The following is a 25,034-nucleotide window of genomic DNA, read 5'->3' on the forward strand; positions in this document are numbered from 1 at the left end:
TTTTTGCCACGGCGCATTACATTTGGCAGCAAATACTTTTTTGATTTCAGGCTTTTGAAATATAGGGTGCGCGTTAGATTCGATGGCACATTGGACTCTATAATACCCCTGAATAACTAGTTTGATTTTCAGTGGCCGCAGTAGGGTGGCTGCAGAACTTATTATGTTCTGAAACCCAGTATCTGTCTTAGATGTGTACAGAAATAATATACTGACCAGAAAGATAATTTACCCCCATACCATCCTGCTAACAGATGGAGGGCACCATCTGACCCCATTCCCCATTCCCATCAGAGGAAAGGGATTTTGAATGATTGATGTTCACAGCCATGTCACAGTTATTGGATGGTCCAAAGGGAACGACGTCTTGCACACATTTTGCAGTTGTTTAAGGGCCAGATAGAAAAAAAAATCAAGCAGGAATACTTTTAGTATCTTTTGCATATTAAACCCTGACTAAAGGGATCAAGATACCCTTAAGGAGAGTTACAGAGGAAACAAACTTCCTCCTTCAGGAAGAAGTCTCACAGCCTTGGTGCCACTGTTAAGAAAACTCCTGAGAACCTTCCCCCAAAAAGAAGAAATGTGCTATTTAACAGGGGAGAAAAAGAGGGTTTAGATTTCTGCAAAATATGTACATGTTGATGTGTATGTATAGCTGCAATTTTGGAAATGCAATGGAGCCTTGATATCCACTGGGCTTCAGTACCAGTGGATGTTCAAGTTTTTGGCCAAATGGCCCTGCTCAGTCTATTATTCAGGAACTAAATTTTAGTCAGATAACTGTACTCTTTTCAAATGTTAAACTAAACATCATCAGATTTAAATAGAGGATACACCCAATGTATAGATGTTTATCCTCTATATATAAGGACACATGATCATTCTTTTACACACAGAAACACACACAAAGAATTTCCTCCCACTACACACACACAGAGAGAGAAATGCATACAAAAGCAAGAGACTTTTGTTCATTTGCAAGAAGGTGGTCCCATTTGCTCAGACTCACCAGGTCACCATGACATTCTACAACTGCCAGGGAAGCGTGCTTGTTTTTCTTGCCAACCCTTTTATGGAGAAGACATGCTGGCTGGGTAGGCGGGGCTGTGTGAATTTGCCCTTAAAACAGCGTATTGCAGCACCGGAGTCAGGGCAAGCAAGCATCCATTGCTCATTCCTTCCTGACATTAACAAGCGAAGCAGTCGATATAGAAAAGAGGAAACAAGGCAAGGGAGAAAGTGGTATGTGGAAACAGAAGTCCTATGTTATGACTGTATAGTGGAAATTAAGGGAGCGGGATCATGGTACTTTAGAAACTAAAGGGAATGTTTTCAAGGGACTTTTTGTACAGGATCTGTATATAGTTTGTGTGTGAGAGCACAGAAGAAAAGAAGCACTTAATCAATCATTGCAGTGTCAAAAGTCAATAATGCAAAGAACGTATACAAGAGCAAAGACAAGATTGACACTTGAAAAATCAGTCAATTGGTAAAATCCATTCAACTATAGCGGGTCACTTCACACCTAATAGTATTTTCCCATAAACATGTGCATTGTAGGGATTTATAGTGCACCAGATATTCCCTGCAATGTAAGCCATATGTTTTTAAATGGTCTAGGACAAAGTTGTATGTGCACAAAAATTACTACAGAGACACCTGCTAAATATGACAACACTGCACAACAAATGAGCTTGCCCTTTCACTGTTGAGATGGAAATTGTATCGGTACAGGTGAAAATTCTTTCAGTTTTTGCATCTTTACGAGAACAAGCAGACGGTATTTTGAATTATGTTAAATGGCAAAGAAACATGACATCTTTCCTCCAAGGGAAATTTCAATAGTACAACAATGACCTTTTCACGGACAAATGAAATATGAATAGATTCAACGTAAGTCATGGAATGTCATTGATCAAGTGATACTTCCTCTTCCTAAGTACCAATGGCGAGGTTAAATGGATTCAATGAAATGAAAAATGAGTTAATAGAACCTCTCAGTTGCCAGTGCCCCAGGAACTCAAGCTCAGAACAGGATTTCTTTGTCCCCTGTGACAGTCAAGTCTTATATTATTAGTAGCATAAGCTAGATGCACTTGCGGCTCACAAAACAGACAGTAATTCCTCCAAAAGTTGTCCTGCATTTAAAAATGATAGAAAACGAACACTGTTTCAATGTAAGCATAAAAGCCAGCATAGGCGTGTTCATTCACACTTAAACAACATCAAGGCAAGAACTGAATGGCCAAATGCAGGCTACAACACATCTCAGTAGCTTCAAGAAACTATGCATGCTTAATCTAGACATTTTTTCTGTGTTTAATAAGACTATGAGAAATAGTACAATGACAATCAAACATAGTATTGCCTTTTTGAAAATGGCAGCAGTACAGTTTCGCATGTGTCTGTTTTGGGGAGAAATGAACAATCAGGGTTATAAGAATACAGTCACTCATCAGCTAACTCATACAAGTATTCCCTCCCACATGCTTGCAACTGGGTCGAACTGAATGAGAACATACAAACAATGTATTTTCACTGTTCACAGTCAATTGCCTTCCCACTTCTGCTGGCCTATTCCTCTGAAATAGAGCCTACAGCACCTGATATTCGTACAGTATGTGCCACAAATATAGTAAATATAGCACAATTATGGATCCCTAACTCTAGGTTACACATTCATAACTGCATTACAATCCACAAGCTTAAGCAAATTAAACCTCATTATGCTTACAGGTGTGACTTGACTCTTTTGTTGCTGTTTCTGCTACAACAGACTGATCCAGTTATTACCCATCCCACTACATGCACAAAGAATGTTGATAAATCCAATTACTTTTTTCTCAGAAAGGATCATCAGAAAGAATCAATAAGTGGAACCCTACAAAATAATCCCAGAATTGTCTGTCTCCTTCCTTCCTTCCACCCACCCACCAAGGCACTTCATTCTCACCCTGAACGACTGCTCCCCACTCCAGCAGCATGCACTGACCCTTGGTCATTTGATTCACAGTACTGTTGGTCTGTAGAAAACACTGATCTTTACAGAATATTTTCATTCAGGCTCATCCACAAAGACTAACCATAGTTGCCTCGTTTCTAATACAAGATAAACCAATTATTGTATGAACATGCCATGTCATGTAAACCAGGAATCCATCCACACTACAGAATGATAGTACTACATTTCTCTTTAACTGTCATGGCAGCATCCCATGGAATCATGTGATTTGTAGTTTGAGGCCTTTTTAGAATTATCACCCAGAGAGCACCTTTATGACCTCACTAAGCTACAAACCTCATGATTCTGTAGGATAGAACCATAACTTTCCACAGTTAATGTGTGCTATTCCACTTTTCACTTGCTTTTAAGATATCCCATATATCAGATTAATTTGAATCTAATGTTCACCTTTTTTTGGCTAAATTACCTTCCCAAAATTAGGGTGCACATTAGATTCGCGTAATATGATAATCTTAGTGTTGAGCTAAAGTAAAAGGGGAAGCTGCTTCAGGAGCATGTGGAGCTCCTTTCTGAGGGACCTCACCTCTAATTTAATTGCCATGGCTAATGCTATGCGTAACGGTTTAGCCTACCTTACAAGGTTGGTGTACAGGTTGCTTCAGGCCTTGCTTGCAAAAGCTAAGCAAAGCAAGGGGCAGGAGCAATCAGGCAGCCATTACTGGAAGTGCAGTCTGATTGGCTGATGTAAATGGAGGGAGTTGCTTAGCAACTGGAGATGAGTAGAGCCAAAGTGACAGTTGGAGCTATGCAGCCAGATAATTAGTTCAAGTAGTCAGGGAGTTAGTTGGATGGTGTTTGGAGTTTGAAGACAGAGATAGTTTTGGGAACTGTTATTAGAGAGATACCTCTTTGAGGAATATAGTTAAAAGCCTTCAGAGAAGAAGGGCTAAGTTTAGAGTGTTGATGTCAAGCAACAGGAGAAAAGGTTTTAAAAAGGGTTTCATAAACCTGAACTGTACTCCTGTATGAAGGAACATATCTTCACAGAATTCAAATTATAAAACCATTCTTTGTAAGAGTAAAGCCTAATCTTTTATTGAAACTACTATGCATTTTTATTGTTCCAGTATAAATAAACATCATATTCTTGTTTTACTTCATCTAAAGTCTGTGTGTCTTCCTGAACATCCCAACAAAGAGGTAGCCTGTCAGATTAAAATTCTGACAGAGGAGGTGGCTGAGTGTGTAATAAAATGGTGGCAGCTAGGCTCTTCGGCTTAGAAATGGAGATGAGCACCAACCCCCAGAGTCAGACATGACTGGACTTAACATCAGGGGAAACCTTTACCTTTACCTGGAGAAATCTGAATATTAAATTGGTGGCAGCAAAAAAGAAATATAAGTTAATGAAACATATAACATCTTAGGAACAAAATATCAGTTTTGTGTATTCCCCCTGCTCCTGTCTTCTGCACTACACAATGCTGGAATTTGTAGTTTTCTGAGGCATCAGCATTCTTTGGCAGGCCCCATGACTCCAAACTACACTGTAATCTTTGTGTTGGCATATCTGCCTGTGAAATAACATCATATCTTGTGACATAGTGCAAGCATGCTTCTAAATATACCCTGTCCTAAGCACTTTGTGCTGTTGCAGCAAGTTGTACAGGTTCAGCATGTCTGACCTGATAAACTTTGACTCACAAAAGCTTAACTATTATGAGCAAAATAAACTGAAATGAGTTCCAGTTCTAGGAAATAAAGTGGGGTAACAACAACAACATATACCATGCTTTCAAGAAGTAGGGCTGTTGTGATTCATTATAAATCACGTACAATGATGAAATACTTTGCACAAAATAGTCAATAGTGTGTGTTTTTTTTTAAACTCACACATACAAAACATAAAATCACAAACATGGAATTCACAAATATACCATGACTGTTATAAATCTGTCCATTTCTCCTACTTCTTTGCCACCTGCTTTTTAATTGCATGGTGCCCAACTACAAATAATGTTGGATTGATATTATCCATCTTCTCTACAATTATACATTCAAAGTTCTTAAATACATCAAGATAATAGTTTTTGGGGCTTTCATCCATAAACTAGTTATAACAAATTACCAGTTGTACTGGAGGAAAGTACTTCACAAGTTCTCACAACAACTGTGTCTGTTAAATGATTTTAAAATGTTTATTTACATTTTATTTTTTAGTTGGTTTTATTGTTATATGTATGGTTGATTTGTACTGTTTTTAAAATGTTGTGAGCCACTTTAGGTCCCATTTAAGGAGAAAAGTGGAATATAAATAAAGATTTATTATTATTATTATTATTATTATTATTTATTTATTTATTTTTATTACAACACTTACAACACCTTCTAATCCAACACTCACCCAACAGGGGACTCAGGGCGGCTTACAATAAAGCACACATATAAAAACTGTACAATACATTATAAATCAGATTAAAAATTATTAGTTTACATCAACATTCATAAACACATTCTAAAATACAGATGGCGTGTTCAAGTTCAAAAGACTGGGTCTGTTGATTAAGTTCTGGTGTACATAATAATAATTAGCGCTGCTAGTTGTTATTTGAAAGCCTGGCCCCACAACCAAGTTTTAACCTTCCTACGGAAGGATAGGAGGGAGGGAGCCTGCCTGACTTCCATAGGCGGGGAGCCACTACTGAAAAGGCCCTGTCTCACGTCCCTGCCAGCCGCACCTGTGAGGTTACTTTTATTAGCTTGTTACTTTTATTTTACTTGGTACTTGATATGTCACTTGTGTATATTTGTATTGATTTTGGCTAATTTTGTTGTCTAATTTATGTGTTTTGCTTTGCACTGTTGCTATCTTGTAAGCCACCCCGAGACCCCTCAGGAAGATGGGTCAGGATATAAATAAAGTTTTTATTATTATTCACTTACTACAGTATCATTGGATCAATTAAAATTTTACTGTTCTGCCTGATTGGAGTTGTGCATCAGAGCCAACAACCCACAAGTGCCCCAAATGACTTCAGTGACACTACTCTAGATCGGTTTGGTGGTATACAGGCTAGAAATAGAAGAAACACAATAGAAATTATTCATTGATCTGCAGGATGCTCTACAAAAAAATTTGACAACAGGGTATTCACCCATCTTCTGTACAAAGAACAGGAAGACTAGAGAGAGAGGGAGGGAAGGAGAGAATAAAAAACTATTCCTGAAAATCCTCAAGCATAAAATATATCTCTGTATCCAAGTGCAAGAGCCGGTGTAGTGTTGTGATTTGAGTGCTGGATTGAGGACCCTGGGAGGACCCTTTTGCTTGGCCTTGGAAACCCACGGGGTAACATCAGGTAAGTCACACCCAATGTGCCTCAGAGAAAGGCTGTGATAGCCCTCTGAACAAATCTTGGCAAGAAAACCCCATCATAGGTTCGCTTTAGGGTCACCATACATCAGAAATAAATTGCAGACACACAACGAAAGACCTTGGAGTCCTCGTGGACAACAAGTTAAACATGAGCCAACAATGTGATGCGGCAGCTAAAAAGCCAACGGGATTTTGGACTGCATCAATAGGAGTATAGCGTCTAGATCCAGGGAAGTCATGCTCCCCCTCTATTCTGCCTTGGTCAGGCCACACCTGTAATACTGTGTCCAATTCTGCCTTCGCAGTTGAAGGGAGATGTTGACAAGCTGGAAAGTGTCCAGAGGAGGGCGACTAAAATGATCAAGGGTCTGGAGAACAAGCCCTATGAGGAGCGGCTTAAAGAACTGGGCATGTTTAGCCTGCAGAAGACAAGGCTGAGAGGAGACATGATAGCCATGTACAAATATGTGAGGGGAAGTCATAGGGAGGAGGGAGCAAGCTTGTTTTATGCTGCCCTGGAGACTAGGATGCGGAACAATGGCTTTAAACTACAGGAAAGGAGATTCCACCTGAACATCAGGAAGAACTTCCTCACTGTGAGAGCTGTTCGGCAGTGGAACTCTCTCCCCCCGGACTGTGGTGGAGGCTCCTTCTTTGGAGGCTTTTAATCAGAGGCAGGATGGCCATCTGTCGGGGATGCTTTGAATGCAATTTCCTGCTTCTTGGCAGGGGTTGGACTGGATGGCCCATGAGGTCTCTTCCAACTCTATTATTCTATAATTCTATGATTCTATGAATTATGAAATGATGGAATGATGCTCTGTTTCCAGAATAGTGAGAAACTGGGTTCAGTCCTGTAATTGTTTATCAAAGATGTGTGTTCAGAAAAATATCCCCACCACTAATAAATAATAATATCCGCCCTCTCTCCTCAAGGGACTCAGGGCAGCTTCCAAAATAAAAATGGCAAACAGTCAATGCCAGTACAAAACATATTCGATAATTAACAGACAATTAAACATAAATCAATCAAAATATCATATAAAAGATATCAAAATACAAAATTGCACAGATTAAAATACATATCAAAATGTAGGTCTCCATAATTTAGAATTATTTGTTGCCAGCAATGTCTCAAAATAGAATTGATGGTAGTCTACTTGCCTCCCTCTCCATAAACTAATTCACACAAATGGGTTTCAGTTGTTGTTTTTTTTAAAGAGAGGAGTATTTTATTGTGTCAGAAGCGAATTGAGGCAAGTCGCTTCTGGTGTGAGAGAATCGGCCATATTCAAAGACATTGCCCAGGGGACGCCCAGATGTGTTACCATCCTGCAGAAGGCTTCTCTCATGTCCCTGCATGGGAAGCTAGGGCTGACAGATGGGAGCTCACCCTGTCTTGCGGATTCGAACCACCAACCATTAGGTCAGCAGTTCAGCCACCACAAGGGTTTAACTCATTGTACTACCAAGGTTCCAGAAAGAAAGGAGTGATGGGGCCATTCTAATTTCTTTAGAAATTAGATCTCAACATGATGTGGTGGTTTGAGTATTGGATTAGATTCCCATCTCTGAAATGTAGCCTATAGTACCTGAGATTCATTGCCCTAGTACTAACCAGAACTGACCAGCTTCCGAGATCGGACAGGATCTGGTACCTTTAGAGCAGAGTGTCTCAAACTGTGCTCTTCCAGATGTTTTGGACTCCAGTTCCCACAATTCCTAAAGCTGGTAAGTTGGATGGGATTTCTTGGAACCGAAGTCCAAAAACTCCTGGAGAAACAGTTTGGAAAAAAACCCTTCTTCTTTAGAGTATTTAGGCATTAGGAGACTGTGGTTCGAATCCCCACACAGCCATGGAGACTTACAAGGCGCTTAGGCAAATTACACTTTCTCAAGCTAGGAAGGCAATGGGAGACGTCCTCTGAATAAATCTTGCCAAGAAAACCCTATGACATAGTTGCTGTATCATGGAGGGATATAACAACAACAACAACAACAACAACAACAACAACAACAAGGGCAGTCAACCAAAAGTCATCACAGTTTATTAGGATCAGGACTAAAATAGCTGATGTATTTGTTGCCTTTTTCACCTTCTGGACAATGAAATTGTCTGCAAGTCAAGACAGGAATTTGTTGGACCTGATATTCTTGGCACAGTTTGACTGCCAATAAATATCAGGATATTTGAAATCTCCCATTGCTACAAAATCACTCTTATTTTAAAGTGATTAGAGAGCTGGGCCAAAACTAACAAAATGTATTCTAATGGAGAAATGTAGGTACTACACTTAGGTTTGAAAAGTGAAATGCATGGATATAGGATGGTGATAGCCAGCTTGACAACACAGTTCATGTGAAAGGGATCTTGAAGTCCTAGTAGACCATAAACGGAACATGAGTGAACAGTGTGTGACACTGCAGCTAAAAATTCCAAGGTGACTTTAAGCTGCATCAATGTTATCTATGTCAAGGAAAATAATAATACCACTCTGTTTGGGCCAAACCTCACCTGCAATACTGCATCCAGTTCTGAGTACCACAATTCAAGAAGGATATTGACAACCCAGAATACACCCCATGGAGGTTAACCAAAGTGGCACAAGGTCTGGGAACAATAACATACGAGGAATGGCTTAAGAAGGTGGCCATGCTTAGCTTGGAGAAAAATTATAAAGTGACACTATAGCCAGATTTTGATATTTAAAAGAATGCAATATTGAAGATGGAGCAAACTTGTTTTGTGTTGCTCCAAAGACCAGGACATAGACAATGGATTCAAACTACAAGAAAACAGATTCCATCTAAACATCAGGAAAAGCATTCTGATGGTAAGAGTTGTTTGATTGTGGAATATGCTGCTCTGCAATGTGGTGGAGCCTCCTCCTTTGGTAGTTTTCAAACAGGTTTGTCTGGCCATCTATTAGTGCTTTGATTGTGTATTTCTGCATGGGAAGGGGAATGGAATGGATGCCCCTTCTGACGTCTTTCAAATATTTTATGATTCTGTGATTCTGAAAGGTGATGTTTCCAGAAATCCAGGACTAAAAGTGAGACACAGTAGTTGCTTCAATGCTGGACATTTCCTCCAGAATATACACCATCAGTTATTCATGAAAAACTAGGCAATACTTTTCCTTACGCAGAACATTCTGGGGAAATTACTGCTCCAGTCAAGCATTCCTTGCGTCATCTTGCAGGGAGAGCAATGGAGGTGCTTAGAGAGTCCAGGGCTTCCTGTATGCCTCTAACCATATTTCACTCGGCCTCTCAAGCCTCCCCTTTGCTCAGCTTGAGATAGTAATGCACGAGCACTGCTCATCGGTATAATTAGGCAACCAGCCTCTGTGATCCCAGAAACTCTCAGGTGTCTGTGGTTTCTCAGGACTCTGCCCCCTCACTTTCCCCTTTCTTTTTCACTTCTGATCAAGCTTACCATGTGTCATATAGCTCCTATAGCTGAAACTGTGTTAGTTAGCAACAAATTATCAGACCTAGATGAGTATTTCAAAGGTGCCAAGTAAACTTGCAAGTCTATACTTTGAACGCTGCTTTCTCTCCTTTTATTTTGTAAAATATTCTCTAAATCAGTGGTTCTCAACCTGTGGCTTCCCAGGTGTTTTGGCCTACAACTCCCAGAAATCTCAGCCAATTTACCAGCTGTTAAGATTTCTGGGAGTTGAAGGCCAAAACATCTGGGGACTCACCGGTTGAGAATCGCTGCTCTAAGTAGTACATTAAATTGCATTTCTCTTTATAAACTCTGGTGAAAGATTCTGCTTCTCAGGCCCCTTCCACGCTGCCCTAGATCCCAGGATCTGATCCCAAATTATCTGCTTATCCCAGAATATCTGGCAGTGGAGACTCATATAACCCAGTTCATAGCAAATAATCTGGGATCAGATCCTGGGAAGGGGCCTCAGAAATCCATTCTCAATCCTTGCTGAAAAGAGGCTAACATCCTGGGAAACTACTCCTAAGACAACATACTCCCATATTTCCCATTATTCTCCCTTTTTCTTTACTGTGGCATTGTTTTCCTTCCCCTGTCCTTCCGCTTGCAGATTGAAACCATTTAATTTTCTTTTTCTTTTCTCCTCATCCTCCCCCTTCCCTAACTTTAAAAACAGATGTCATAATGATGTGGCAAGAACTTTAGAACACCAACCTGCTGTGTTGCAACAACTATATTAGTGTGAATAATGGACACATACCAAATTGAGAACCTTCAATATCATACCTCTCTTCATTTGCGCAACTGTGCTGGTTTGCTAATCTATAGTCTTCTGCACATCCTTCATAACCCTGCTTTCCCACCCTATTCCCAGGATGTTGTGCAATTCATTTAATTTTAAAATTATTTTTAGTGCAGACAAGCAAACACACACACACACACACACACACACATATATTTGCAGAGCATAACTACCTTGAGAATAATAAGGGGAGGGAGGAAAAGAGGAGACTCCCACTTTCTGATATCATGTGAGTGGAAGAGACCCATTTCACCAAGGTAAAAGGATGGAGAGTTATTGATTAATCTGTTAATTAAAAGGAATGAGAGAATCATGGGGAAGGCAAACCAGTAGCAGGATGTACATGTGATAGCTACCATCACAAAAGATGATGGCCCAATGGCAATAAGAGTCTGTCTGCCTTATGTGACAAAGTCTCAAATCTCATCATCCCTGACCATGGTTATGTTAGTTGAAAGTGAAAGCACTTGGAGTCCAACAATATCTAGAGCAGGCCTGCACAACCAGTGACCCTCCAGGTGTTTTGAACTTCTGACCACAGGACAAGCTGGCTATGGCTTCTGGAAGTTGGAGTCCCAGACACCTGGAGAGCCAGGGGTTGTGCAGGCTTGCTATAGAACAGTGGTTCTGAACTTGTGGGTCCCCAGATGTTTTGGCCTTCAATTCCCAGAAACTGGCTGGGATTTCTGGGAGTTGTAGGCCAAAACACCTGAGGACCCACAGGTTCAGAACCACTGCTGTAGAAGATCACTGGGGTTTACCACCACCGCTTTAATGCCTTCCAGAGATCAGATGGAAAAGTCTCAGATTTTGTTCCTGTTCTTTCTGATTTTATTGGGTTCAAATAAACTGACCTGGGAATTTGATACAACAAGTTTATGATTATACAAGAAGTTGACAGAAAAAATTATGGGATAAAGAAACATGTATGGATCACCAAAATAAAGCTGAAAAGCACGGGAACAAAATCTAAAGGCCCTTCCAGAGAGCCTCATAATCTGAGACAAGAAGTGGGTTTTTAAAATGTGGTAGCTGACAGCAAGTTCAAACACGGAGCTGTTGGTCCCAATAAATGGTCCTCTGGCATCCTGACAGGTTAAGTTGTAGCAGATTTTAGAAATTTGCAAAATGGATGAAGGACATTCACTGGAATTTTACTCTTTTTTTAATTGATGCTGAGATACGCTGGACTTCATAAGCGTTGATGCAGATATACAAATGTGCACACAAGCAGATTTCTTGTCATTATCTCTCCTCACCCTTCTGTCACCTTTACATTTGCCCTCTTGAACTCTGCTTTCCTTTGGGGTAACTTGCCTGCTAAGCTGGTGTCTACTGTGTAAATTCAAGCTCTGTTTAATTTTATAAACATAAGAACCAAGGAATGCTTGCTTTCCAATTGTGCTTCCATTTAACCACTATGTGTCCATGGCTCCATTTGTTTACAGCTGTTTTGGGATTTTTAAAATATGCACATGCACTGGAGCAGTCCACACCAGTACATTGCAGCAAAGTCCCATGTTTTTCTTGAGTGCAGGGATATACAGAGATGTAAATATGTACATTTTTCAGCCAAACTCAGATTTTAAGCGCACCTTTTTTCCTGTGTTTTTCAGGTGACAGTGCAATTCGGGACACATTTTTGGCAAACATCATCTAGTCACACAGCCTTTATCCCGGTTTCTCTCGGATTTTAGGGCTTGTGTAGAAGAGCCCTAAGACTTCCTGGTTTTTTTATCAGTTTCAATGTACCCAAAGTTAAAACTCATGTAGACTTAAGGCTTGATTTCAGATAATATGCTGGCTTTAAGCATTCCTTTGTTTATCTCTGTAAATATTACAGAAAGATATATAAATACAGACACACACATACACATATTCCCTAACTATATCTGGCAGGCTCTAATAATCTTGGATTCTGGTAGACACTGAGAGTCTTCAAAATATGCAAATATAATATACTTACAGTTGTGTTTGAAAGTATACATGTATAAAAATATGCTTAGAGTTAAACAACTAAAGGGTTCGAGATTGTTGATGTTTTAACAATCAACTTAAAAGCTTTATAACAGATAAACCATTTTCCAGAAAGGGGGAGGGGGGTATTGTTCACATATATTTCTGAAGCAAGTAAATTTATTTTCCCTGAGACTACTTTGCATTTTTGTTTGCATCTAGGCTTGTCAGGTCTTTGCTTTTCCCTTGGTGTTCAGGTGGGGAGGAACTTCTTCAAGCAGTTTAGGTGGAGAAAAAAGTTTCATATTACTGTGTGGGTTCGATTTAAAGCCTGGGCATCCATCTTTCCATTTTTACCAAGGCTCCTTGGCTCAAAATAAAAGTGTTTGTCTCTGTGTTATACTTGGGCAGTTATAGGCTCAGCAAAAAGAAGTCAGGAGAGACTGTAGGAGACTAGAGAATGAGGAGGTGGGGACAAATATATATATATATATATATATATACACACACACACACACACACACACACACACACAGAGGATAAAATTAAAGGAAAACTGCGAGCCATGTTGACTTGTATCAAAAAGCAGGTACAAAAATGAACATTGAAACCTCATACTTTGCTTTGGCTTCACTAACACATATTGCCAAAAATTTTCAAATGTTTGATCCTAACCTGTATAAATTTTAGACAATGATTTCAGATAGAGGGGAGATATCTCTGAAAAATAAACATCAACTGTCCCATGCCTTACAAGTGAAAGGACTGCGTAGTCTGCAGTCACAAGGAATTAACATCACATCCCATAAAAGTGCCTCAGAGTCACAATCCTTCCTATGTAATGGAGGGGTTTTTCTAAAGCACTTAGTGTTGACCTAACTCTGCTTCTAGTGCTGCCTTTGGTAAAAGCTCGAACTTACTTCATTTGGAGGAAACTACAGGCAGCATGTATAGATTTTTTTGGAGTACTGTACATACATTCAGATTTCCATATTTTGTGATCATATACGTACCTCGATATAGATGCACCACATTTTGGTTACATTTGAGATGCCACCCTTGCTAAACACACAACCAGTATCAAATGGAAATAAAACCAGTACTGATCATGAAAACAGAAGCGGACCCATGCTGGATAAGATATAGCAAGTCTAGCAGCAGCACATGAATACAAATATATTCTTCATCTTGGATACTGCCTCTGATATTCAAGGTGATATATAGCCAGCTTGTTTAGTAGCCATTGACAGCTCAAACCTCCATCAATGTGTCTGAATCCCCTTTTAATTCTGTCCAAGTGGCAACCACCAAAATGATCTGTGAGATCAGACTCCACACTTCAGGAATTCACTGAATGAACTACAATCCGCCCTCCACATTCACTGGGCTAGGGGCTCAAAAACCCTGTGAAAGTGGGGAAATAATGAATAAAAATCTAATTTTAACCTGAGAGAACATCTCCCTAGGAATTTGTAGGTACTCTAGTGCGATTTTATGGTCAACATCCACCAGAAGTTGATTGTAGATTGTGCTGGAGGACCTAGAGAGAGCATATTAATCAAATCTGTGAATAATCAGATCTGCAAAAGTGAAACCCACAAACCAGACATATTTTATCTGTCTGGTTAAGTATGATAGGAATCCAATTTCTATATATTGCATATAATTGTGTAAGTCTTTGTCATGTTCTCCAGCAAGCAAACATACACAAATGCATACAGTACTGAATGTTTTCAAAGGTTTTAGGAACTTCTTCATTTGGACAAACTAGATAGCCAACTTAAAACAACATATTTTTCATTTCCAAATAAACTGACAGGATTAATTTTAATCTTTACTTTTATAAAGATTTTTTAAAAATAAATATAAGTTGTCAATTTGTGTATACTATCTTTAATTCATGACAAGCAACAGCTGCTTACGACAGCAATCACCAACCTCTTGGCAATGTAAGCCCAATTAATAAGATAGTGTAATATACAAAGAAAGAGTTGGAAGAAAAGAAAATGGATATTTAGATGCCTCAGCTAGAGCTATGCTTAACAAAGTGCTAAAATCAAGCAGAGGACCAATGGAAAATAATATAGAAGGCTGTGCATGCATTCTTGTTTATTTTCCTTCTCCATGGTCGCACAGATGAATCTACATTCTGAAAAAGAGTGGGACAACTGCACAGAATGGTGTGCCGGAAAAAGGTTATCAGATGATGCTTTCATACAGAGTTTCACAGCTACATCAAACATGTGGGCACACTTTTATTTGAACATTATCTAATAGCTATGCTTTTTAGTTGCCCCCAATAAAAGATGCTATGGAACTCTTCCTATCAGGATTTTTTTGGTAATGGACCAACAGAGTAGTCTGAATTTCTAACACTTGTCCCATTTGTTTACTTTATTGCATTTCTTTCCTTATTTGTTGCACACAGTTAACCGACTTCTCTTCAGACAACACTTTAAGTGGTGGGACACTGCAATTTCCTAAGTCTATGAAGTTCAGTATTTTGAACATGGAAAATGTGTGATTCCATATCCCAAGTCCCTCTTATTGATACTGAGATTATTGCATGAGATGCCACTGATGCACAGTTGTGACTGATATCAAACTGATATTTATGACTTCATGCAAGATGATCACATTATTGTGTTATTTTATCATTTTTGTTTGGTTTCATTCTTTTGAAGTCATCTGCAGAAATATACACATCTAGACAATTTATAAAGAAATTATTAACTCTCTTCTACTCAGAAACAAAATATTACATTATGTCCGTTAAAAACCATTATGTCAGTAAAAAGATTTTGGTGACTCTGTAGAAAGGTCCTTCCAAAGAGGATACTACTCAAGCCTAGGGAGTAGAAATACTACAAAGATCGGAGCAACCTAAGCCAATATGTGTGAACAAGGCTGACAACACTTTCACTTTAGCTAGCAAAGAAGACAATACAGGGTGAAAGTGACATTTTTGACAGCCCTTTCTTTTTGAAATCTAGAACAAGAAAAGCAACTGAAAGCAGTTTTCTGGCACAGTAAGAAGCACAAACAAGTCGATGCATGAGCAGAAAAAAAAGGTTCCTGCTAAAAGTTACTTGAATCATACATATCTCTCAGGATGAAGTTCCATTGAGTTCAATGTGGCTTAATCCAAGGAAACAGGGTCTTTGAGTACAGGCTAAATCAGTAGTATTTCTGCTTCTTTAAAGTGGACTTGCATTTCATTCCCAGATCCTGCCTTTTGCTCCCCCATTTCAGCCTTCACTAGAACAGAGAAAGACCACTTCTTATCCAGCCTTCTTGTCACAAGAGAAATGATTCTTAGAGAACTTCCACTAAATGCCTTAGTTCACCCAAAATGTCATCCTTATCCTAAAACAGCCCATATTGTTGTCCTCTAGATGTATGAAACTATAAACCTCACTGTCCACAGTCAGTATTAGTGTTGGGTACTGGTAATTTGTTGTGTTGGGAATTGTAGTTCAACACATTTGGAGGTACCAGATCCCAGATGGAGGCCCACAAAATATTATTCCTTATATATCCGTGTCAGGAGCAACTTGAGAAATTGTAAGTCAATTTTGGTGTGAGAGAATAGGCCGTCTGCAAGGACGTTGCCCAGGGGACTCCCGGATATTTCAATGTTTTACCATCCTTGTGGGAGACTTCTCTCATGTCCCCGCATGGGGAGCTGGAGCTGACAGAGGGAGCTCATCCCCACTCTTCCTAAATTCGAACTGTCAACCTTCAGGCCAACAACCCAGCCTTCAGGTCAGCAGTCCTGCCGCTACAAGGGTTTAACACATTGCGCCACCAGGGGCTCCTTATTCCTTGTATTATTACTTAACCATAAAACTACCTCTGCAGTGGACTCTGCTTTTGTAATTTTGATAGAACAATGACACAAAGAAATCAAGGAAATGATCCTATCCTGCCACAAAGATAAAGAAAAAGGAGTAATAAACCATTGGCGGTCCTGCATTCATATTTTGCTAAGTTATACTAAAATAGTCACTATACTGCATTACAGAACTAACCGTCATGACTTATTATTATTTCATTCCTACTGAAGAAATCATATTGTTCTTTTTGCATGTGCCAGGCTTACTGTGGACCAGGACTTAGTCAAAACCCCTTCATTCCAAAAGGAAAACTCATCTCTTAAAGCATAATTCCCTTCATCTGGTACAGCAATCCACTCCTTATTGTATAGGTGCTTTTGAATGCAACAATCTGCTTTGCAAGGCTAGTGAGAAATTATCTTTGCAGAATTCTTTGGACATATGTTAAAGCAATATAAAATAATCTAGCTTCCAAGAGCTCAAAAAGCCATTTTCTGCTCTGATCAAGGGTTCACTTTCAAGAGTTGCTCCAAAACTCCTTTGAAGGTTCCCCTTCAACTCTGTGGAACAGGTTGAATACTGAGGGCTAATATGGCATAGGATCTAAGATACTGAGTAAGTCGGCATTTCTGGCACAGAACGCATGTAGTGCTCCACCAGCACACAAGGCATCCATCCCTGCTGTGATGTGGTTCTGTATACAGTCAGCTGGGCCAAGAAAAGCTTGGTAGGAGAGAGGCAGTCAGGAGTTCACTCACAGATGGCTGATGTCTTCCATGTCAGGAAATTCGCTCTAAACTATCTGAATCCTATCTTTAGACTAGACTTGGCACATTGGATAGCTCCTTTGAAATTTAGACTAAAAGGGGAGCTGATCTATCACACCACTGACATGATGGAAGCATCAACTACACTAATGTCTCTATGCTATAGCTGAGTTCACAATCTGTCTTGCTCTGGGGTAGAGATGTCACAAAAACCTCCTAGCAAAGGGCAGACCACTTGTGGGACCAACGTCACAAGTTGCTTTCCCCAAGCAACTCCATCCCCACATCTGATGCAATGTTTCAAGGCATGATTTGCTGTAACTCCTCTTAAACAATGTTGCTAGAGTGTTGAGAAGCTAAAAGTACCAATTTGTTGCTTTTTTGAGGCTATACAAAATGCAAACATGGCAGGTTTGCGAGATTGCTGCAGTCCCAAGCATACCACAAAGAAGTTAGTCAGTGGTTGAGACTAAGCTCATGTGGTATGGCACTGTATTAATGGTAGTGCACACACACAAAGTTATCAGTAATTTCTAGAAAGTTAAAAAAAATAGAATAACGTTAGAGATGGATATTGAACATTAAAGAAGATTTCATATTTCTTTTTTATTCTCGTTAATAAAATCTAAATTTTCATAGATTTACTTATAAAGACAGCTTCGACTCTTAATTTTACATATTCTTAGGGACTCCACATCCGGCATGCTATTTACCACCAGTCTCGGTGGCAAAAGAAACATCAGCCACACCCCAAAGCTGAACCCATTGCCTCGTCCATTACTGAACCCAGGTGTATATTTGGACAACAGCACCTGCCACAACCACAGCAGAAATCTAAATTCCATTTAAATTTCAGAACAAGAACAGACAACATCACAATAAGAAACAAGAAAAGACCGCAGGTCTATCCCTTGCCATATACATGGCAGAGAAGTTCAGAGAATGCAGGGATTCCATATGATAGATGACACAGCTAGCTGGAGGGAGAGGAGAAGAACAGACAAACACTATAACTCATACCTTGGAATTCATTGCTTGGCATTCAATCCTCCATCTCCCCCCCCCTCCCCCCCCCCCCAAAAAAAAGCCTCACACTGTGTTTACACACCTTTTGGGAAACCACGAATCTTCCAAATAAACATATAGAAAGCAAATGCATAGAGAGGAAAAGGGATTTTCTTAGTACCAACAGGAAGCTGACATGTTACAGATACACAGGTATACATATACAGAATGTATTCTGCTACCTAGGCCCAGAGGATGTTAGATGAAGACAAAGCCTCCCTCCCTGTCCACAGGCCCAATAACACTGTTTAGGTGTAGCAAAATCCATCTGATGGTGATATTAGATCTCAGTGCACTTATTGGTAGAATGATAACGGATCTGTTCATGCAAGGCATGGGTGAGAAAGAGAGGCTGGGGCACAGCAGAGAGACGGACAGTTTGAAATAAGGACAGTTCCCAAATATGGCATCTCCCAGCACTCTGGCATCCCCATCACTACACACACACACTTTTGCAGCTAAAGACTATGGGGATGAAGCCAACGGACTACACGGTCCCACCAGTGGATATGTACAACCATTTCTGTGAGACGAGACATGCCGTTGATTGCATTTATTGTATCCCCCATGCGGCGATGCCTCCTGGTCTCTTGAAAACATGCCTTAAATTCACCACACACAGTGGTAAGATAAGAGGAAGGGGGGATTAAAAGGATTGGAAGAAGGGAGGAACAACTATAGAGACCCAGATGGAGAATTCCTGCAGGTGGTTGAGGGAACCAGGCATAAGCCACCAAGGCCCAGAGTGGAGGACGTGCTTGAACCAGGGGGGGGGGGGGGGCAGCATGGCCTATTCAAGGCTCCCCTGAGGAAAACCCCACAGCGCCTGACCCTCCCAAAATAGGCTGGGTTTATTTAAGGGTTTGAAGGGTTCCCCCTCCCCCACAAAAAAACCTTTAAATTCTTCCAAAGGTTTGCTTTAACAACATCAACATAAAGCCAGAAGGCATGCCTGAGGCATCTTTTCTAGAGACCCCCAGAGGAGGTGAGGGGTGCCTTCCTGCTTGCTTGGATTGGGGTTCAGGAGGAGGAGGAGTTTTCTCAAGTGTTAAAGGGAGGAAGAGGCACTTTGGCAGGGCTGAGTGGGATCTCAAGCCAAGCCAGGCAGCCTCAGAGCCCCCTTTCACCTGCCTCATAGAATCATAGAGTTGGAAGAGACCTCATGGGCCATCCAGTCCAACCCCCTGCCAAGAAGCAGGAAAAACGCAATCAAAGCACCCTCAACAGATAAATGTCCAGCCTCTGCTTAAAAGCCTCCAAAGAAAGAGCCTCCACCACACTCCGGGGGAGAGAGTTCCACCGCTGAACAGTTCTCACAGTCAGGAAGTTCTTCCTAACGTTCAGGTGGAATCTCCTTTCCTGTAGTTTGAACAAGCTTGCTCCCTCCTCCCTATGACTTGCCCTCACATATTTATATCATCATGCCTCCTCTTAGCCTTCTGCAGGCTAAACATGCCTAGTTCTTTAAGCCGCTCCTCATAGGGCTTGTTCTCCAGACCCTTGATTATTTGAGTCACCCCCCTCTAGACACATTCCAGCTTAGAGTCAACATCTTCCATCAGTTGCAGTGGCCAGAATTGGACACAGTGAGATTCCAGGTGTGGTCTGCCCAAGGCAGAACATGACTCCCCTGGATCTAGCCACTAGACTCCTATTTAAGCAGGACAAAATCCCATTGGCTTTTTTTAGCTGCTGCATGGCATCCTTAGCTGGTGTTTCACTTGTTGTCCACGAGGACTCCGAGATCTTTTTCACAGGAGCTAGACACCCCCATTCTGCATTTGTGCATTTCATTGTTTCCCTTGCCTAAGTGGTGTAGGCCTCCCCATCCTTCCCCCCCCCCCCTCCACCCCGCCTTGCCTGGATGGACCATTCATAAAACTCTCCCTCTGCTCCAGCCTCAGACCAGACCCAGCCCCCCCTTCAGGGGGGGGGTGACTGAACGAGGGGGGGAGGGAGGGGCCGGCCTGGGGCTTACTTGAGCATGGCCTCTTCCTTCTCCTCCTCCTCCTTCTGCCGGTCCATCACGGCCAGGATGATGTTGCGCTCCTCCTCCGTCAAGTGGCTCAGGTCGGGCAGCTCCGGCATGGGGGGCGGCACGGCGGGGGGCCGAGGGGCGCGCAGCCCCACCGAGCAGGAAGAAGAGGAAGAAGAAGACATGGTGCCGCCTCCCCCTCCTCCTCCTCCTCCTCCAACACCTTGGGACCCTGGGCGAGGCCAGCCAAGCCCGCCGCCGCCACCTTCTCCTCCTTTTCCTCTTCCTCTTCCTCCTCCTCCTCCTCTTCTTCTTCTTCCTCCTCCTCCTCCCGCTACACTGGAGCCCTGTGTTCATGGGCAGCGGCAGCCAGCAGCTCTGGGGAAGCAGCAGCAGCAGCAAGAGGAGGAGGAGAGGCGGAGAGCCAGGCGCCGTTCATGGTTGCTCCTCGCCTCCGCCCCAGAGCCGCCGCCGCCAACGTCGCTGCCGCTGCCCCGGGCTCCCTCCCTCGCCTTCCTCGCTCGCCCTTTGGCTTCGGGGCCTTAGGCGGATGCAGGGATGCCCCGCAGGCTCAAGCAGCCCAGCATCCTCCCTCTCCGCCTCCGCCTCCACCTCTTCAGGGCGCCGGGAGGAGAGGAAGGGAGGCAAGGAAGCAGCAGCAGGAGCCACGGGTGGAGCTCAGGTCCTTCGGTGCACTGTCAGGGCTGGAGGGGAGAAAGGCAGGCAGGCAGGCAGGGAGGAGGCAAGCAAGGAAGGAAAGAGAGAAGGAAGGGAAGAAGGAAGGAAGGGCGGATGCTGCCGCTGCTCCAGTGCTCAACTGCTGCTGCTGTTGGGAGCTACCGGGAGGGAGGGAGGGAGGGAGGAGGGAGGGAGGGAGGGAACTGGGTGTCACTTAGGCGGAGTCCACACTGCTCCCCTCCCGGGTGATGCTCAAGGCTCTCCTCTCCCCCCCCCCCCCCCCTCTCTCGCTCTCCTTCTCCCCTCCTCTATCCTCTCTTATTTTCTCTCTTCTCTTCCCTTCTCCTCTCTCTCTCTGCTTTCTTTCTCCCCCTCCTCTCTTCTCTCTCCTCTTCTCTCTCTCTCTTCTCTTCCCTTCTCCGCTCTCTCTATCTGCTCTCTTTCTCCCCCTCCTCTTTTCGCTCTTCTCTCTCCGTCTCTCTCCTCAACACTTACAGCTTCCCATAGCAGGCATGCTGGAAATCTACACACCATGTTGCTGTGAGTTTTCCATGCTGTATGGCCATGTTCCTTAAGTATTTCATCTATTGCCCATATCTATTGCAGGCATCCTCAGAGGTTGTGAGGTATATTGGAAACTAGACAAGGGAGGTTTATATATCTATGGAAGCAGGGCCATAGCCAAAAAATTATTTCAGAGGGGGCGGGGGTTGAAACTTTTTTTTACCTAATCATAAAGAATAATTCCATAACGCAAAATAATTATTGAAATCAGGCTCCATTGATAAACTTCAGTGGACACTTAAGACAGATAAACTTCAGTGGACATTCATGGGGATTTGGTTAACCAGTTAAAATTCATGAGAAAACCAGGTATTTTTTTAAAAACTGAAAATTTCCGGGGGGGGGGGGTGAACTCCTAACCCCCCCCCCCCTTGGCTACAGCCCTGTGTGGAAGGTCCAGGGTGGGAGAAAGAACCCTTGTCTGTTTGAGGCAGGTGTGGATGTTTCAATTGGCCACCTTAATTAGCATTGGATAGCCATTCAGTTTCAAGGTCTGGTTGTTAACCGTCTGTAGGAATCCTTTGTTGGGAGGTATTAGCTGGTCCTAATTGATTCATGTCTGGAATTCCTCTGTTTTCTGAAAGTTGTTCTTTATTCACTGTCCTGATTTTTAGAGTTTTTTTAATACTGGTAGCCAGATTTTGTTCATTTTCATGGTTTCCTCCTTTCTGTTGAAATTGTCCACATGCTTGTGGGTTTCAGTGCCTTCTCTGTGCAGTCTGACATGGTGGTTGTCAAGAGTGGTCCAGCATTCCTGTGTTCTGAAGTAATATGCTGTGTACAAGTTGGTTTATCAAGTGCTTTGCTATTGCTAACTTCTCTGGTTGTATTTAAAAAAAACCCTCTAAAACCAGTATTAAAAACTCTAAAATCAGGACAGTGAATAAAGAACAATTCAGAAAACAGAGGAATTCCGGACATGAATCAATCAGGACCAGCTAATACCTCCCAACTGTAAACAACCAGACCTTGAAACTGAATGGCTATTCAATACTAATCAAGGTGGCCAATTGAAACATTCACACCTGCCTCAAACAGACAAGAGTTCTTTCTCCCACACTAGACCTTCCACAGATATATAAACCTCGCTTGCCTAGTTTCCAACAGACCTCACAACCTCTGAGGATGCCTGCTATAGATGTGAGCAAAATGTCAGGAGAAAATGCTTCTGGAACATGGCCATACAGCCCAGAAAACTCACAGTAACTTGGTGATTCTGGCCATGAAAGCCTTCAACAACACATTATACATACTGTGTTTCCCCGAAAATAAGACACTGACTTATATTTATTTTTCCTCAAGAAGACACACAATGGCTCATTTTCAGGTATGTATGCTACAACCCCGGTAGCGAAGAGCATTAAAGCACTGAGCTGGAGACCGAAAGGTCCCAGGTTCAAACCCCGGGAGCGGCCACTGTTAGCTCCAGCTCCTGCCAACCTAGCAGTTCGAAAACATGCCAATGTGAGTAGATCAATAGGTACCACTCCGGCGGGAAGGTAACGCCGCTCCATGCAGTGATGCCGGCCACATGACATTGGAGGTGTCTACGGACAATGCTGGCTCTTCAGCTTAGAAATTGAGATGAGCACCAACCCCCAGAGTCAGACATGACTGGACTTAACGTCAGGGGAAACCTTTACCTTTACCTATGCTACAACCATCTACATTTATTCCAATATAATTAAAGCATCTTCTTCTGGAATATTGTCATAACTCTCCAAACCCGGAATTCCATCCTGAATTTCCTGCAACTCCATTTCCTTTTGGGCCTAGTCTTTCATGTCGAGCAATAGAGTTCTCATTAAATGAGCAGTTCTTATTCATGTAACCTGTTCAGAGTGCATTGGCAATAATACTGTCAGCAATTTTATCCCTTGTTGATGGGGCTGCCCACACCCCTCCAGTCACCTCTGAGATAGCAGCTGTCACGATGGGGCAGATGAGAAGGATTGCCCATCTTCTTTACCACTCCACGCCGATATGCTGCATAACCACACCTATCACTATGTCTTATTTTTGGGGTATGCTACTGCTTATTTTACAAGTATGTCTTATTTTTGGGGAAACTGGGTATACACCTTTCTCTCCATCCCTTTCCCTGGCATCCTGTGTGTTTCCTGGGGGATGGGGAGAGTGGTTCTTCTGAGGACCCGACTCCTCTTTCCAGGCAAGCAGCCTTGCTTCCCAACCTGCCACAGAAAGGGAGGGAGAGAGGGCAAGAACACTGGCCACTCCTTTGGGTTAGAGCCTCCTTGGGGTGTGCCATGGTGAGAGCCACCTCCTGAGTGTTTTAAAGGGGGCTGACCCAGAGGGAGTCGGTCAAAAAGTCACAGGTTTCTCCCAGGGCTCCGAGGGAAGACAAGGCTGGCCATGGCCACTCGATGCACTCCAGGGCTAAACAGTGCTGCCTTGAGCACAGTCCAAGGTGGGGATGTGCATCCAATAAATCAGCAAGCACCTTGAAATCCCATACTACTGAATCAGGGGTGAATGAGTTTGGGATCCACATTGTAGGGAGTGCCCTTAATTTTTTTTAGTTCATTTTCTCTATGGGGTAGGTTAAACCAGTTCTCATTCAAATTGACATGGGAAATTGACATTTGCAGTACAAACATGGCAGATGCAGCAAATGATTTAAGCATAAATCTCCTATCTATTGGCTCATTAGAGTGTCCACCTGAAATGTCATCCTCTGAGTTCATCTCATCCCCTGACCTTAACTCCCAAGTGAATGGTTTCTCATCAACATCTGGGCCCCTTTGTGTTCTTCACTAGCTACTGCAGACAGAGAAGCCTCAATTTCAGGACTTAAAATCTCCTGTGGGCTTGCAGGCCCAGAATCCCCATGAACCTCTTTCTCAGTGACATCAGATGCAGGCACAATCAAAGACTGAACTACAACAGTATGCTGAAGTCCTGCTTTAGACAGTACTGCTTAGTGGTTCCTATATCAGTGTATCTATCTAGTCCAGTCATTTTAAAGAGACCTGTCCAGGACATTGAACTCATTTGGAGACTGGAATTCAGAACCATGAAAAGCTCCTTTGAAGTTTGGGTTGGAACTCCTTCCTCACCAGTCAGGGCTCACTGAAGCTATCGACTCCTAACTCTTTAGACTTAAATAAGTTTCAGCTCGATACATAAAGCTCATCTACATTAGTGCCAGTGACCTGAAAATAAAAGGTATGTGTTTGTAAAATATATCTTATTATGGAATAATTTATAGAACTGATTCATGGATGTTTTAATTTATGTCAAAAATCAGGAAAGTTTCAGAATATGTATTCTTCCTTTTTAAAAATTAAATATTATCAGGCGTGAAATAATAAGATATTCATCAGAGCTGAATAGCAGCATGCTATTGGTACTGAGACACCATTTCTTTAGAAATATCTCTGTGTCATTTGGTGTAAAAAAAAACAACCTTTGCCTAAATGAAACAAAAAGTTTTCATTTCCTCTTAGTACATATGTACTTAGTTAAAGGTGCATCTCCAATCAAAATATTAAACCCTGTGCCTTGTCAGGTGCCCTGCCCCAGAAATCCCACCCCAGATGATTATCATGTCCTCAGCAGAAGTCCTGTCT

The 25,034-nt window shown here is 42.1% G+C and overlaps 1 protein-coding gene across 45 annotated transcripts in view; it reads right to left on the bottom strand.

Moving 5' to 3' along the window:
- rims1 (regulating synaptic membrane exocytosis 1) overlaps positions 1-20,522 on the bottom strand; it is a 333,818-nt gene extending 313,296 nt beyond the window's left edge. For 11 of the 45 annotated variants that reach the window (XM_062981735.1, XM_062981729.1, XM_062981938.1 and 8 more), the window contains exon 1: positions 20,206-20,516. In XM_062981735.1, coding sequence (XP_062837805.1) covers positions 20,206-20,387 — 182 coding nt within the window. In that variant the 5' untranslated portion in view covers positions 20,388-20,516. Of the gene's footprint in view, positions 1-20,205 lie in introns of all 45 variants that reach the window. The other 34 variants (XM_062981932.1, XM_062981882.1, XM_062981860.1 and 31 more) reach the window with 6 other exon arrangements.
- Between the last annotated feature and the right edge of the window lie 4,512 nt (positions 20,523-25,034).

This window comes from Anolis carolinensis, chromosome 1 (genome assembly GCF_035594765.1).
Source record: "Anolis carolinensis isolate JA03-04 chromosome 1, rAnoCar3.1.pri, whole genome shotgun sequence".
In the NCBI taxonomy this organism is placed as follows: Eukaryota; Metazoa; Chordata; class Lepidosauria; order Squamata; family Dactyloidae; genus Anolis; species Anolis carolinensis.